The sequence below is a fragment of the Centropristis striata genome, chromosome 19 (assembly GCF_030273125.1).
Source record: "Centropristis striata isolate RG_2023a ecotype Rhode Island chromosome 19, C.striata_1.0, whole genome shotgun sequence".
NCBI classification, from domain to species: domain Eukaryota; kingdom Metazoa; phylum Chordata; class Actinopteri; order Perciformes; family Serranidae; genus Centropristis; species Centropristis striata.
Window position 1 is genome coordinate 8,551,173 of NC_081535.1, and position 17,392 is coordinate 8,568,564.

General features: G+C 36.4%; 1 protein-coding gene across 1 annotated transcript in view; it reads left to right on the forward strand.

The window, feature by feature from the left end:
- The first annotated feature begins 1,571 nt into the window (after positions 1-1,571).
- The window catches only part of gsna (gelsolin a), a 30,977-nt gene continuing 15,156 nt past the window's right edge, over positions 1,572-17,392 (forward strand). The window contains exons 1-4 of the mRNA XM_059358516.1: positions 1,572-1,712; positions 13,308-13,508; positions 16,023-16,177; positions 17,121-17,282. Coding sequence (XP_059214499.1) covers positions 13,313-13,508; positions 16,023-16,177; positions 17,121-17,282 — 513 coding nt within the window. The 5' untranslated portion in view covers positions 1,572-1,712; positions 13,308-13,312. The remainder of the gene's footprint in view (positions 1,713-13,307; positions 13,509-16,022; positions 16,178-17,120; positions 17,283-17,392) is intronic.

Genomic DNA, 17,392 nt, shown 5'->3' on the forward strand with positions numbered 1-17,392 from the left:
AATACACAAAAAATACTAAAAATCACACAATAAACATTAAACACAAGAGATTGCATTAAAAATGCTGAATGCAAACTGGAAAATCTGAAAAATCTCTGCAAAAAAAGAGAAAATCATGTTACACTTGAACAGTATACCTGTTGTCAGGTAGTGTCAGTTAAAGGAGCAGTGTGTAGGACATAGTGGCATCTAGTGGTGAGGTTGCCAACTGCAACCAACTAAATGCCATCCCTTTCCAAGCATGTAGAAAACCTAAAGTGGCCTTTAATTCATCCATCCATTATCCATAACAGATTATCCGAACTCGGGTCGCTGGGGGCTGGAGCCGATCCCAGCTGTCATTGGGTTAGAGGCGGGGTACACCTGGACAGGTCTCCAGACTATCACAGGGCCGACACATAGACAGACAACCATTCACGCTCTCATTCACTCTTACGCACAATTTAGAGTCACCAATTAAACCTAAGCTGCATGTTTTTGGACTGTGGGAGGAAGCCGCAGGACCAGGAGAGAACCAATGCTGACACGGGGAGAAGATAAAGCGGCCTTCAGATAACTTTTTTAAAAAATAAATCAGAAAAGCCCTCTGTAGAGTCAGTGTTACTGTCATACAATGTTCAGAGTATGTGGGGGCAGAGATGCTAGACCCAAAGATGGTGCCCATTGAGTCCAATAGCATTGGCTCAATTTCACAATTTCATAATTTTGTAAAAACTGTAAGGAATTGCATAATTAATGCATTCAAATGCAAATAAATGTATGCAAAAATGAAACCAAGATGCCTCCTTGGGCGTGCTAATATCTCAGTATTTGCAAAAAATATTCTGTGCTCAGGTCTCACACCACTGCTAAACCTTTGTTTTGTCTGCTCCAGGCACATTATTGTTAATCCTTTATAGTGTTAGATTTGCCAGATTATGAACATGCACATTCAATTTCTCATGTTGGGGTAAAATAAATAAATAATAAAATAATGCATTTCTTGATTGCAAGAACTATATGTAATGATTTTTTTGAATGTCACACACTTTACTCAGTGAAAGGGACTGCCACCCTTTGACCCTCTGTACGTGGAAAAACATGAGCATGCGCAGTCTGAGTTACAGTAGTGCGCTAAGAAGGTGTGCCTTTACATCTTTGGTGCACCAGACAGCGGCAGTGTTGTTCAAGACCTGCACTGGGTTGGAGACCGGAAGTGCAGACTCACTCCTGACTGAGATAACATTTACAATACCTGCAAGCAAAAAAATATACATATTATTTTTTATTGAGACTGCAACAGTAGGGGTTTCATTCAACGCTAAATCCCTAACTTTTTATGTAGTTATTTAAATGTATATTTTTAAATGTCCAAATCACTGAACACATCATTCAATTCCGTACAAAGAGCTAAATGTCCACTTTTATGCTTAAAATAAAAAAGGAAAAGCTCCAAAATGGGAGCTTACAGATCGAGATCAGACAGATTAATGCGTGTGCATGTGCGCGCACACGTGTCGGCCGCCCCTGTGCAGGCGGTGCAGCAGCCGGGACCGGGGGAGTGTCATAACGGGGAGTGTCCCGGACCACAGGCATAAACAGCGGCTCTGCACCCCGCCGCTCCGCCGACTCGACGCCTCTCTGCTCCCGCTGCAGCTAGAAGCGCTCCCCGCGGCTCACTCAGGCTCACACCCGTCCATCACCGATCACAACAACAACAACAACACCTTCAGGTACGTTAAAAGCTATTGTCTTCAATTAAACAATACAGCCTGGCGCACAGATTGCGGTAATATGACACCTTAAATTAGAGCAAAAATCACATGAACCGTTACTTTGCTTGCAGACTGGAACAAAGGTTTGATATGCTGGGTAGAAAGAGAGTGTTACAAGTGAAATACTTTCTTTCTGTATGTTAACATGGTTTGCTTGACCCTGAGCTCTTCTTGTCTAGCTTATTGAAAGAAGTGTAAACCAAGATTTTATTGTGAAATGTGCAACGCAGCTGCTGCCATATATGGACAGGCAGTGAAAACCCTGGATGATGACTAAATGCTGGTTTCTTCCACAAAAACTGGCCACATTTTTTCCTGAACTGTTTAAAGTGAGTTCAGGCTGCCATGATGTCAGAGCAAACACAAAAGCTACATGTTACATGCTGTGATTTGCTGCATTACAATAAAAAAAGAAGAAGAAGAAAAGTCAAGTAATTTGTTCGAGAATCTCTGTTATGATATTTCCATCAGCAGCTGCATGCTCATCTCTATTTGAAGACATCTGTGGTTGCTATAGAAATGCAAAACCACAACACACACACACACACACACACACACACACACACACAGTGGAAGTGTTCACTCAGGAAGTTCTTCACAACATCCCTTTTCTGCTTGGTTACGGCAGCGGTGACATGCGTCAGTGTATATGTTTGTCTTTGTGTGTGTGTCTGTGTGAGTGTAAGAGATAAAGTGGGGCCTCTGTGGGCCAATCAGAAAGCGCTGTGTCAGATCCACACTGAGCTGTGAGCCGGACAGAGATTACAGGATGTCTGAACCCACGATTGTACTACACCCCGGTTCAGATTTAGATATAAACCTCAGACAATTGTGGCCACGCTTTCTGTGTATGTTTGAACACATTCTACGTATTTATGTTCAAAAATAATAATGTAGAAACCTCGAAAAATGTCTCCCAGCACTGAAAAAAAATATTTTTTGGGCCCTGTAATTATTATTTCAATCATCTATATAAATTCTACGAAGAAATACGAATTCAGTGCTTTTTCTTTAAAATAGCAGTTTTTCATGTAGTGCATTACTTAGTGATTGTTTGTTATTATGTGTCCTCAGTTTTGTCTGTAAATTGAATCATTCTTTCCAAGTAATATTCACTAAACCAGTTCATTGGCTTAATAAGTTGATATTTCCAAGTAAAATGTAATTGAGGGACATCAGTGAATCTGCAATTTACTTGTATGTGTATTTTCATAAAGAAATAAGTGGTTCTATTAAATAAATATTACTTAGAAACAGCCTGAGTAAAGATTACAAACACTTTCTGTGGAAAAACTTGTCTAGCTTTTTAAAAAAGTAAATGTCACTCCAATTTTTTCAGTGAGGGGACATTTTGAAGCACCAACTTCAGGCTCTTGCTCGCTGTAATGTTTGGCAGCTGCTGGAGACAGAAAATCCAAATTTAGGAGACGGTCCGCACACGCAAAATGACAGCACGAGTCTTTAAAATATTTAAACTTAGGTTATGTCTACTTCTCCTGGCATGCAGCGTCTTGCGGTTGTGCAGTCATGCAATGACTTGCGCTGTTTTGCTCAGCAGCAGAAGTTGAGGTGGCACGACAAAGAGGAAGTGCAAGGGAGTAGGGCTGGGTAATATATCGATATAAAAATGTTTATATAAAAATTATTGATCTTTTGTTAGATGTGATATGGAATTAGACCATATCGCATTTATCGATATAGTTCAAATTTGTGCAAATGTACAGAAAAATCACTTACAGGATTAAAATTGAGAAAATAAATGAATATAATATTTGATATTTATGATTAGAACTGGTGTTGATTAAAAAAAAAAACTATGATAATAATATTAATGTAGAATATTTATAAAGCTTGATATTGGACAGCGCTTGATTTATGAGTGTGTTTAAGTAAAACCTGAGTGAAATTTCTTTTTCTTTAAGATATTTTTTTTTATTTAAATGAGCACTTTATGGAGCTTTGACTTTTTTAAAAAAGGTACTCCTGTTGTTATACAGTATTTATGTTCTCTTAAATAAACGGTTTTAATAAAACTACTTTGACATGTCATATTTGGCTTTGACTTTGACTCATTTGCTCTCACTTCGCGATAAAAAAATATCAGGATATATATCGTATATCGATATTCAGCCTAAATATATCGGGATATGACTTTAGGTCCATATCGCCCAGCCCTACCAGGGAGGATGTTGGGTGGTTTGACTTACACATCCAGTAAACATCGATTGGTGATTCGCAGGTCAGAAGATGTCGGGTTTAGTCAACCTGTAGCTGTTGTTCCAACATTCAAATCACTGGATTTCAGTGTAGAGCTCGTCCTAACTACATAATGAAACATCACATATGAGACACTGGCTTGGCTTGGCTTATTCTAACAATGACTGCAGTCTTTCCCGAACCTTAACCACATAGTTAGGTTGACTGAACTTAACCAGATCTCACCACATGAGTCATATTTTGGACGGTTACATGTGTCGCTGTAGGGTGGGGCATTCACAAAAGACCTCGAATATACTGTACCCTTCTTTTTGTCATAAAGGGGAAGTTCAATGTATTGAAGTGGGGTTGTATGTGGTACTTATGTATAATCAGTTTATTACCCAATATTTCTCCACCCCCAGTGGAGGCAGAAGTACTGGTATGTACTACAAAATGTGTTTTAACCACCTATAAAAATCAGTTGCTGTGTTTATAATATTGTCACCTTGATGTCAGACAGCTATTTATGTTTACACAACCAAAATTTAAGCTGTTCTATGCTCTGTTCAAAGCCACCAGACTCCATTGACAAAACAGGTTATTTATCAGTGGTGGAAGAAGTATTCACATCCTTTACTTAAGTAAAAGTACTAATTCCACACTATGAAATTACTCCACTATCAGTAAAAGTCCTGCATTCAAAATTTACTGAAGTAAAAGTACAAAAGCATCAGCATCAAAATGTACTTAAAGTATCAAAACTAAAAGTACTAATTATGCAGAATGGACCCACTCAGATTGTTTAATATATTCTAAATATATTACTGGTTTATTATTATTATTATTATTGATGTATTTATGTAAGTAGTGTTTTAATTTTGAAAAGATATAGATCATTTTAACAACTTAATTCATTTTTATGTGGTTTAATAAAAAAAAAAAAAAAGCCAAATCACTTTGAATTTATCATGTTTTTCAATGTTAAATCTCGACCTGAAAAGTTACTAAAGCTGTCAGCTATGTGTAGTGGAGTAGAAGTATAAAGTTACTCAAATAAAGTACAAGTACCTCAAAATTGTACTTAAGTACAGTACTTGAGTAAATGTACTTAGTTACTATCCATCACTGTAATTTAGCCTCCAGAACACAGGAGTTGCTGCTCTACCACTGCTTAAAATCTTTAGTTTTTGTTACTGTGTGATGTCCTTTAAATGTGCAATAACGCAAACAAACTTAACACTAATTACATTGAAAACTTAGACTGATGATGATCTATTTAGATTGGCATTTTGTAGGTGGCTAGAGTATGTTTGGGTGCTCCCCCTGTCCTTCACAGTACTCAGTTTCCATGTCTGCTTTTCTAAACTGGGGTCTTGCCAACTGCCATCCAATGTATGTAATACAGTAATACACTGACCTCATACAACCCCACTTCAATACATCTGACCTCTCCCTTTAATATCTTCTACAGGAGAGAGCTAGTTACAAAATCTCTATTGAAACACATATTAAAAGTGATGAAGCCGAAAAAAAACCCTTGGTAAAATACTCACAATTCATATTGATGTTCTGGTAGAAGTAATATTCCTTTCTGTGATCTAATTGAACAAAAAGACTTAAAGACGTATCAGATTTTGAGCCAGTTGACAGCCTACAGTAACAGAATAGTTTGACGTATGATTATGAGCTTTTAAATGCAACTTTAATAGCAATATTTATAGTTTTAATAGGACTTAAAATATAATCTCAAGGCACGCTGTAGCTTCATTCCAGAAGAATCAATCATGGGAGAAAAATGACAAAACTACCACAACTTTTAAACTATGGTTGTTCTGAAAAGTGGAGTAAGTTGACCGTGGTTTAAAGAAAGACAACTTGACATTGTGATCACTTTTGAGGGGAGGGAGAGGTAATATTGTTTTGAAACAATTACAAGTATTTTCTGACAATTCAACAAGAGTACTGTGTTGCAGACTTGAGACACGTTACCTCACTAACCAGAGAGAGAGCTTTACAGAAGTTAGTAACTGGGAACAGAAAAGTTGTTTTTTTCCCCAAAGTTTTTCCAGTTTATTTAGAAACAGGCCACGCCTCTCACTTCTAGCTGCTTTGCACTTAGAGCAGGGCAATGTGTCATGAACTCTGTAGGATAAGTTATAGTTATAGATATAATACACATAATCAGCAGGAATTAAAGATAAATCACACGTTATATGCATTAATTTCTATTTACAAGATTGTACTGCAATGTAGGGCTGGGCGATATATAACGATATAAAAGATATATCAATATATTTTTAATTATGATATGGAATTAGACCATATGACATATATCGATATAGTTCAATTTTTTTCTTTCTTTATATATAAATGCTGCCCTTACTAGGGTTTGTCATATTTAGTTCATTTGTAATATTCATTATTCTTTTCTCATATAAATATATTTATTTCAGAAAAAGATTGGCCTGTTTTATTTCATAGGCTATTTTTATTTAGGATTTTATTTTATTTTTTAAATGTGTACTTTATGGAGCTTTGATTCTTTAAAAAAAAAAGGTACTCCTGTTGTTATACAGTATTTATGTTCACTTAAATAAACGGTTTCAATAAAAGTACTTGTGACATGTCATATTTGACTTTGACTGAACATTTGCTCTCACTTTACGATAAAAATATCAGGATATATATCGTATATCGATATTCAGCCTAAATATATCAGGATATGACTTTTGGTACATATCGCCCAGCCCTAGTGCATTCTCAATATCAATCAAACAAGATGCCATTTTGTTTGAAATGTGATTTTACATGCTCGACAGAGAACTGGTTCCAGCTAGGTAGATCCTGAACTACCCCTCTCATATCCTTTAATAACCATCCATATATCAGGATGTCATAAACAGCTATTGTGATTGTCTTTGTCTAACGCTGAGTAAACAGATGAAAGGGAAGCAGAGCAGCTATTAAAGTGGATTCTGTGCAGAGGGTTATCTGTCCGGAGCGAGCTGCAGGACAGCTGCAGGGCCCTCGAGAGGCAGAGAGTGGCATGCATGGAGAAAATGAGTCATCAAGAATCCCCCTTCCTTTTCTTTTTTTGGGAGAAACTCAGCACAGAAGCCCGTAAATGTAGATTTTTCAAATAAGAAAAGCTATTATGCGCTTGAAGTTGGACACCAGCAGACAAATCACAAGGGCTTTGAAAAAATGTTATCATATGACTCCAGTGTTGCTTTCTGCACAGTGGATCAAGTTTTGAGGCCGCAAGGGAAGGCAGACACAAAGGAGAGGCTGGTAAATATGGGGGAGGGGACTAAATAGCTGAGGGTTGGAATGACAGATTCACTTCGTGTTGATTTGGGGAGGGGGAGGGGCAGATAGCCTGCAGTGAGGGGGCAGCGAATACCTCCAGAGACTCACGGTGGCCTGCAGACACCATATGCTTTTCTCAACATGCTCAAGAAGAAGCAATAATCATGTGACTTGTTCTATTTTGTGTGTGTTGAGTCACACAAACTACTCCTCCCTGAGTCACTTTATCCAACCCGGAGCTGCCAGAAACATTTATTGGTTAATGTTTGCCGTTCATTCAGCAAAACTTTGCACAAAAATATGCTAATTTGTAAAAAAAAATATCAAATTCCCTCTCTCTAACCTTCTCTCTCATTCCTTTTGTCAGAGACATTTTCTAATACCGGCTTTGATTTTTTTTCAAAGTGTGAGGTGAATCTGAAGCTGTGTATCCCCCTCTGATGTTTGCTTTATTAAGCTGCAGACAGTACGAGTATCTAACTGTGGGAGAAAACAGCTTTGATGTCCACAGACAGACAGAACATTTCTCCCCATCAGAGGGGGAAGATCACAGTCAAAGGCAGTCATATTTATTTAGTGGCTTTAGAAACAAAGGCCTTCAGAATAAGAAGTGATAATTTCAAGGGGTGAAATGTTTCAGAGTAAAGGTATTCAGCTGCCGTCGGATGAAAAGGTGCTGGAACAAGTCGACTTTTCAGGAAAAGCAGCTATGTTTTCAGGCAATCAGAGAGCTATGGAGGCAGTTTTTGAACACTTATCATGGAGATTGAGTTACACAAGTATGTTGTCATGAAAGTTAAGCTAAAAGTAGTAATGTCAAACTTTACTTCAAGTATACACTACAAGCCAAAAGTTTGGAAGCAAGATCAAATTTGTGCAAAAAAAGATCATAGTTTCATTGCTATACTTTGCAACAAAATAAACGTGATTATTATATAAAGAGTCACTTATTAGAACACTTTTTTACTATAATTATCAGGTCTTTGGGTTTTTTTTTGCTTGTGTATCCTTCTTTCCTTAATGTATAAATCTGTACTCTAGTTTCTTTGCTCAGCTGCTTCAATTTTAGCCATTTCTGTGGTAGTTTGTCAGAGATATGAACACAGTTGAGATTTTTGTATCCAAACTCTCAAAAGCCAAAGAACTAAAGTGAATAATGCAAACTGTGATTTGTTTTTTTACTTTTGCACTGAAGTTGTGATTCTTCCAAATCTTCTCAACCCTAAAACTAAGCCCTTCTTTTCTTTTGTTAACATTAATTCAGCAATGGTCTGCTAACATCAATGTATACCTTAAGGTCAATGGAGGAAAATGGTTGAATTTAATAAAGGTAAAGTTTGATCATGCAGTAAACACGTCCAAAAATCCAAAGAATCCATACTGGTTTTTAAAAAGGCCATTGTGAACAGAAAATTTAAGTTGCTTCCACACACATCTCTGCATACAGGCTGCCTTTTTACTGCAGGGTGTGTTTGTTTAAGTTAATGAGTGGCTGTATACCAACTCAAGCAGAAGTTACTGATTTATTATCAGTATTATATTTTCTCACCGCTCTTATTTTAGATGGTTCCCAAGATATTTAGGAAGTAGCAGTTTGAAGGATGTGGTAGACACTAAGGTTGTTTTAACTTTGATACAATACTAGTTAGGGCTGCCTAATATAGAGATTATTAACATTGATATTAGTACTGTTATTAAATTATTGTGATTACTGACTTTAGAAACCATAATGCATTTATTGAACTTTTAAAAACAGTGGAATTTTCTTTAAAAATAATTCAACTGAAAAACACATTAACAAATGAATGGAAAAATGTAATTAGAAAAAGAAAAATTAAAATAAATAAATAAATAAAATAAAAATATTCATATAATATTAATAGATAATATAGAAATATATACATTTAAATAAATAATATCAAATAATGCATACAAAAATAAATAAGATAAACTATGTTGTAAAATGGCAAAAATCATATTTTCGATTAGTTGTCTTTGGAAGTATCGTGCATTTATTGAACTTAAAAAAACTTTTTAACAGGGAATTTTGCAGCGCTGGATTTATAAGACAAGACAAAACAAGAGCATCATTGTGACGCGCAAAGCAGAATCATTGTATTTCAATTATCTCATTCTCATAATCGTTGGAAGCCAAAATTGAAAATAAAATGTGATTAATCAGCCTGCTCTGTACACAACCGTTTCTTAGTTTCTGGTCTTATGAAATTAAAATAAAAGGCAGCATATAACACCCACTGCCCTTCTTCTTTAGAGAGACAAAAAGTGTATGTGCCAGTTTCAGATCATGTCCATGTGCTCAGTGTTTCCTTTGAATCCGTTTTTCAGTGTGACACAAGTTTCCTTTAAACCGGTTAATTGGTATCTTTGCTTTCAGACAAATTAGTGATCACACGTTGCTGAAACTCGCCTGAGGCTTAGTTAAACCTTCCTGTGTGGTTACAGATGCTGTCTGGCTTTAGTACACTGAAAAAAATTGGAGTGACATTTACTTTAAAAAAGCGAGGCAAGTTTTTCCACGCAGAAAGTGTTTGTAATCTTTACTCAGGCTGTTTCTATGTAATATTTATTTAATAGAACCTCTTATTTTTTAAAATGAAAATACACAAGTAAATTGCAGATTCACGGATGTCCTTCAATTACATTATACTTGGAAATATCAACTTATTAAGCCAATGAACTGGTTTAGTGAATATAACTTGGAACGAATGATTCAATTTACATACAAAACTGAGGACACATAATAACAAACAATCACTAAGTAATGCACTACATGAAAAACTGATATTTCAAAGTAAAAGCACTGAATTCGTATGTCTTGCAATATTAATTACAGGGCCAAAAAAATCTCTTTTTTTCAGTGTAGCCTTCGAGCCTCCCCAGGCTGGAAACTCCAGCAGACTAGTTTAGAGCCACTGTAGGAAAATCCAGCTTTCCACATCCTCCATCATGCTATAATAATCCCAGAGGAATCGCCCCCTCAGATTTAGTTTCTCTTTGTCTGGCCAAACGTGGACGCAGGCGCTAGAGAGTCATGGAAGTTTAGACTATACACGACCTTGTATGACTCCGGGGCAGCCAGCTGTTTTGACTGCGTCCATTAAATGTGAAGTCTAATGGAGGTTTTCCTCTCCTTACAATGTCAAATATCTATCTAAATATTTAATCTAGAGGCAATCCATGAGCCAGCCACATGTCCCCATCCAAAATATGTCTGTAAAAATGGTTATTGACATTATTATCCACATACTTTTCCATGCTGAAACATTCCAAAGCTCCAGAATAGCGAGCAGCGAGTGTTACTTAAGAGGAGAGCAGAAATGTTGGGGGGGAAAGGAACCCCACATTTGTTGGCCTGGCAACGTGAATTCAGAGCCACTTCCCTCTTCCAGGGTCAGGAGCAGATTCCTGCCATGTTTGTGGGCAGACGGCCGATAGAAGAATGGCCGATTCTTGCTCCAGTGTGGATTTTAGTCATGCAAATTGAGAGGCAGCCGGTCCAAACAGCATTCCTGTGGAAAACTGGATTCTGTGTTCATTCTGAACTCTATGACCTCCAGTTTTTGGAGTTTTTTGGGCTCTTTAGAGTTAAGAGCACTGATGGGTTAATGTCTCATAGGTACATCACTATTTAAATAAATTAGTCAAGTGAAGAAAACATGCACAGTGAAAGCTCACTGAAGCCTTTTACAGAAAGGTCAGGTTCTTATTCAAGAACAGTGGTTCACTTCAGGGAAACTGTTTTCGCTCCTGCAGTGTTTTCTGTGCAAGCCATTAATATGTGGTGTGAAGTCAGAGTCTGCTGCAAAATCTCAGGACACATCTGTTCACTTTTGCGTCACGGTGTGGGCTGCATTATCTGACATTGCAAACATTTAGGTCTGACCAAGTGGAAGATGTAATGCAATGAAATGATTTGACTTCACTATGTCAAGAAGGACGATGTTGCCATTATCGCAATATACATTTTTTGTTTATCATATATATATATATATATATATATATATATACAGTATATATATATAGGTATATATACAGGTATGAGGGAGCAGCCCAGGAATAGATTTATAGATGAAAACTATCCAATGAGAGAGCCTGCAAACAAACAAAGACGGCATTTCACCCGTGGCATACAAAGTACAATGATGTGTGTGATTTCCCAAACCAGTAATGAAACGCAGAGCACAATGTTAAACACAGTCCAACTTGTTAAGGCTCTGATTACTTGCATTCATGAAAAGCAGATCACCGTAATCCAGCAGAGGCAAGAAAGTTACAGAAATCAAATATTTACTTAACTGAGAGGAGAGGCAAGATTTGTTTCTGAAAAAAAATCCTAATTTTAGTTTCAGTTCTGTCACAAGGCTTTCAATGTGGGGTTTAAATGACAGCTTCTGATCAATAGTGATCCCTAAATATATAATATTATTATAAGCGGGGACCCTTTCAATTTCATCACCTTGTCCTGTCGTTATCTTTGGCAAATTGGATGAAAAGATCAAAAGTTTTGATTTCTCCACAAAACCAATATATACCAGTATCTATCTATATCTATATCTATATCTATATCTATATATATATATACATATATATATATATATATATATATATATATATCTATATATATATATATATATGAAAAATATACCGGTATGATTGTGAAAGGTACTATATGGCACACCCCTAGCAGATACCCATAACAAAGATTTTAACAGGATGCTCAACTCCCTTTTTAAAAATCCCAAGCATCCCCACATGCTAGTGAGAGGCCGCTGAGTTGTGACAAATGCAGCACAGACACACATTTGTGGCTGTTGATCAGGCGCCACAAGTCTCTCTACTCTCAGATAGGCTGAAGTGTGTGGTATGTGTGTACATGTCTTTGGGAATTTGCTTGTGATTGGACCATTGTCTGACTTCTGATGTGTCTGTAAGGACTGATGCTATATGATGCACTGTGAGACCACAGTGATTAGTAAACTGGTATATGATTTCTATCCCTTTAAAAAATGGAAACTTTTTAGATAAGTTTGACAATTTTTAACTAGGGCTGGGCGATATGGACCAAAAGTCATATCCCGATATATTAAGGCTGAATATTGATATACGATATATATCTTGATATTTTTATCACAAAGTGAGAGTAAAAGTTTAGTCAAAGTCAAATATGACATGTCATTTTATCATGCCGTTTATTTATGTGAGCATAAATACTGTATAACAGGAAAAAAAATCAAAGCTCCATAAAGTGCACACATTATATAGATCCATTACACACAGAAAGAAACATTTCATGTCTTAATTTATTTAATTTCTTCTAATTATAATGATTATCGCTTATATTTAATGAAGACCTAAAATTCAATGTCTCAAAAAAAATCTATTACAAAAGACCAATTTTAAAAAGTATGTCTAATTAATATGGAAATGTTTGCCTCTGAAAAGTATGTCCATCTATATGACTCAATACTTGGTTGGGGCTATTTGACTTGAACTACTGGAAATGGACTTTTCCATCATATTCTAATTTATTGAGATGCATCTGTACATATTATGATGCATGTTATGCAGGTTATGATAGACTGAGGAACACATTTGTCTAGTTACACACCAGTATTTTCCTATATATTACTGTGTGTGCACAGTGTTTCTTCTGCCAGTTATGGCTACGAATGAGTCAGAAGTGGCAGGACTTCCTCTTCCTGCTCCCAGGAGGAAACACCCTGAGCACAGGGCAGCCGTGACTCACCCTGCTGTACCACTAATATCTAACTATAACCCTAAACTTTGTCTTCGTATCCATGGCAACACCTCAGTCTTAAGGGGAGTGGCTTTCCAGAGCAAACATCTCACCAAGTAGGGAGTCCCAGTCTCACTTTTCAAAGGTTATTACAAAGCTCCACAACTCTTATCTCTGCAGTGTTTGCCTGCTGATTCAGAGCGTAAAATCACAGCCTGTTGCCACGGGAGCACAAGGCCTGCAGAGTAGAAAAAGCACTAAATCTCAGCTGTGTGATTTCACTGCAGGCAGAATGGCAGCGCAGCACCCAGAGTTCGAGCGGGCCGGACAGAAGCCGGGCCTCCAGGTGTGGAGGGTGGAGAACTTTGACCTGGTGCCGGTCCCTGAGAACCTGTACGGAGGGTTTTATACCGGAGACGCCTACCTCATCCTCAACACCATCAAACAACGCTCCGGGAACCTGCAGTATGACCTCCACTTCTGGCTGGGTGAGTGCTGTGAGGTGTAATGATGCGCTATTACAGAGAAATAAGCAGATAAAAAGGGAATATCTGGATAAAGATATGTACAGCGGTCATTAGATTGAATGCTAATTTGCACCAAATTTCCTTCTTTGTGATTATTTCTAAAAAGCAGTGTTGGAAAACGTATTCAGATCCTTAACTTAAGTAAGAGTACTAATACCACGCTGTGAAATGACTCCACTACAAGTAAAAGTCCTGCGTTCAAAACTTACTGAAGTAAAAGTACAAAAGTATCAGCATCAATATGTACTTAAGGTATCAAAAGTAAAAGTACTTGTTATGCAGAATGGACCCGTTCAGACTGTTTTATATATTATTAAATATATTATTAGATTACTTGCATTGATGCATTTATGAAAGGGCTCATTTTAACTACTTAAAATACTGTTATGAGGTTTACATTTTTTTTTACTTCTTATCACTTTAAATTTATCAGGATTTTCATGTCAAAAGTAACTAAAGCTGTCAGGTAAATGTAGTGGAATAAAAAGTAAAATATTTACCTTAAAATGTAGTGGAGTAGAAGTATAAAGTTACATAAAATGGAAATACTAAAATACAAGTACCTCTTTTACTTAAGTGCAGTACTTCAGTACAGTTGCTGCTGTATAAGAATATAATTTAAAAAATCGGGGGGGGGGGGGGGGGGGGGGGGGGGGGGCATGCTACACTAAATATACAACAATATAAAATTGAAAAAAAAAAAATATCTAGATATATTTCTATATTAATACAAATAAAATGGACATTTTAAATATTTGATCATGTTTTTTTATGGGAAATCTGACCTGAAAAGTAACTAGAGCTGTTTTAGCTGTGCTAAATGTAGTGGAGTAAAAAGTACAATATTTGCCTCAAAATGTAGTGGAGTAGAAGTATAAAGTTAGAAAATGGAAATACTCAAGTGAAATACAAATACCTCAAAAGTACAGTACTTGAGTAAATGTACTAAAAAGTGAGGTTAATTTTGTGTTTCTTTGTCAAAGTAAACATTAAATCAACTTAATTATGTCATTCAGAACTTTGTGGATGTGCAAAAACACCCAAAACAATACAATTTACAGATAAGATACTAATCAGCATATTCAAATTATTTTTAAGGAAGAAGATACATATTTCTGGAGCTTTAGCTTTGTTTTGTGAATGCAATGATTTGCATGTGACATATTGAATCTGGCTCGATAATAAAGTGAGAAACATGCTGAAAAATGGCCTCTCTGCTGATATTTTTAAAACGATAGATGACACTGTACGTTAATAGACAAAGCTGCATTTCCTGTTGCTGTTGTGTTTTCTGTTTCTGCAGCGTCTCATCCTGCTCACTTAGATAAGCCTAGAAAACTCTGATGGGTCTTATTTCATGTGACAGATGTCTCTCTGTGATGTGTTCACAGCTTATGAAACTTGAAATGTTTACGAGGACACAGCAGAATTTCAGAGCTGACACTTTGTAAGGTTCATGCTTTTGTTTCAGGTGGATTAATGGTTTGGATCCTTTACTTCAAAAGATATTCCATTACAAGCTGAACCAATCATGTAGAATGGCCTTTTTTTTAACCTGCTTCGATTTTATATGTGTAGTAGATTATTATCATGGACACATTAACTGTATTAATTTATGTATTCACATTTAATGAGGCATTTGAATGGTGTAATTGCAGAGGTAAAGATAATTTGAACTTCATTACGAGAGATGACGAGCATGAAAAATATAATAAATGTAGTAAATAAATGTAATAAAAGTGGTTAGTTTTCAAAAAAATGTAAATTTAAGACGTGTTTAGTTGAAATATATTCGATATAAAGTGTCTTGGAATGACATTTAAATCAATATTAAATACACTGATTAATAAATTAGGCTGTGAAATAAATAAATGAGGCAATACATATATTATTAAATTTTTATATATATATATATCTTTTTTTTTTAATGTAGTGGAGTAGAAGTATAAAGTTACATAAAATGGAAGTACTCAAGTAAAGTACAAGTACCTCAGAATTGTACTAAAGTATAGTACTTGATGTACTTAGTTACATTCCATCAATGGTAAAGGGTTAAATTGTTTTTGGAGGAGCCAGAAGCTAAAGATTAGTCCTGTAGATGAGTATTAATAGAAGATAGACTGTGAGAGTGTCTGGCGGGTCATTTTTTGGATTTAGCTTAAAGCAGAAAACAAAATAAAGTGAGAAGCTGAGTTGTGTCTTTTTTTATTGATCTTCTGTGCTTTTACTCAGCTTGTTCGATCATGGAAACAGGATTTACCAATAAACAGGATCTGATGTAACCCACCCACATGCTGCTGTACTAATGTGTGTGACCAGAAATACAATAACATTACATGTAATAATGTATCTGCTGTGATCTGACCCAGTCCTCAGTGAGGGAATGCATACAACGCACCGTGTGGCTCTCTGTGTAGAGACATGAAATAAGCATCAGGATTAACATGGAGCACCTCTGTGGTTCCTCTGCTGCAGGTGATTCTTGCACCCAGGATGAGAGCGGCTCGGCGGCCATCTTTACAGTCCAAATGGACGACTTCCTGGGGGGGAAACCCATCCAGTACCGCGAGGTCCAGGGATACGAGTCCAAAACCTTCCTTGGTTACTTCAAGTCTGGACTCAAATACATGGTAAGATGTCATTTTATAGCTTGTGCTGAATATTTGCTCTTTCCTACGCCGATATGAAGCTAATTTTAACTTACTCACTATCAGAACTAAAATGCAGTGGTAGAATGTAACTAAGTACATTTACTCAAGTACTGTACTTAAGTACAATTTTGAGGTACTTGTACTTTACTTGAGTATTTGCATTTTATGTAACTTTATACTTATACTACTCCACTACATTTTAAGGCAAATATTGTACTTTTTACTCCACTACATTTAGCTGACAGCTTTAGTTACTTTTCGGGTTGAGATTTAACATAAAAAACATGACACATTTAAGGTGATTAGACATTTATAACATTATATTAAGTAGATAAAATGAGTCCTACCGTGACGAAATTAAATTGCTGCTTACATAATTCCAAAACAGACTGAGACAAAGTCGTCCTTGCTGGAATTTCACTCATGTTCTGTGACATTACCCGCTTCACCCCCCATACATGGATCTACTATGCCCCAAATACATTACCCATATAATTTTATTATTAAAACAAAAACTGTATTTTTGTATAAAGGATCTAGTCTGTTTTGACAACATTACTTTGTAAATCTTGAAAAAAAAATATTTCTTTTTAAACAACTTTATATTATGTATTTATTTTAGGGGACTTTTATTTTGTAAAGCCACATTCATTTATTTTAGGGGGCTTTTATTTTGTAATGCCACATGTATTTATTTTAGGGGACTTTTATTTTGTAATGCCACATGTATTTATTTAAGGGGACTTTTATTTTGTAAAGCAACATGTATTTGTTTTAGGGGGCTTTTATTTTATAATGCCACATGTATTTATTTTAAGGGGACTTTTATTTTGTAGTGCCACATATATTTATTTTAGGGGACTTTTATTTTGTAGGGCCACATATTTTCTTTTTAACAACTTCAATAACTCTTACCTTTCAGAAAGGAGGCGTGGCGTCTGGGTTCAAGCACGTGGTCACTAACGAGGTGCAGGTGCAGCGAGTGCTCCAGGTCAAAGGTCGCCGTTCTGTCCGGGCAACAGAGGTGGCGGTCAGCTGGGACAGCTTCAACCAGGGAGACTGCTTCATCCTGGACCTGGGAGCTGTGAGTCCCACCGAGCACATTAATATTACAGATTCATAATGATATGATGTGACGTGTCACTGCTACAGTGAGGTAGATGGCATCTATTTAGCAACTGGAAGCTAAGGATT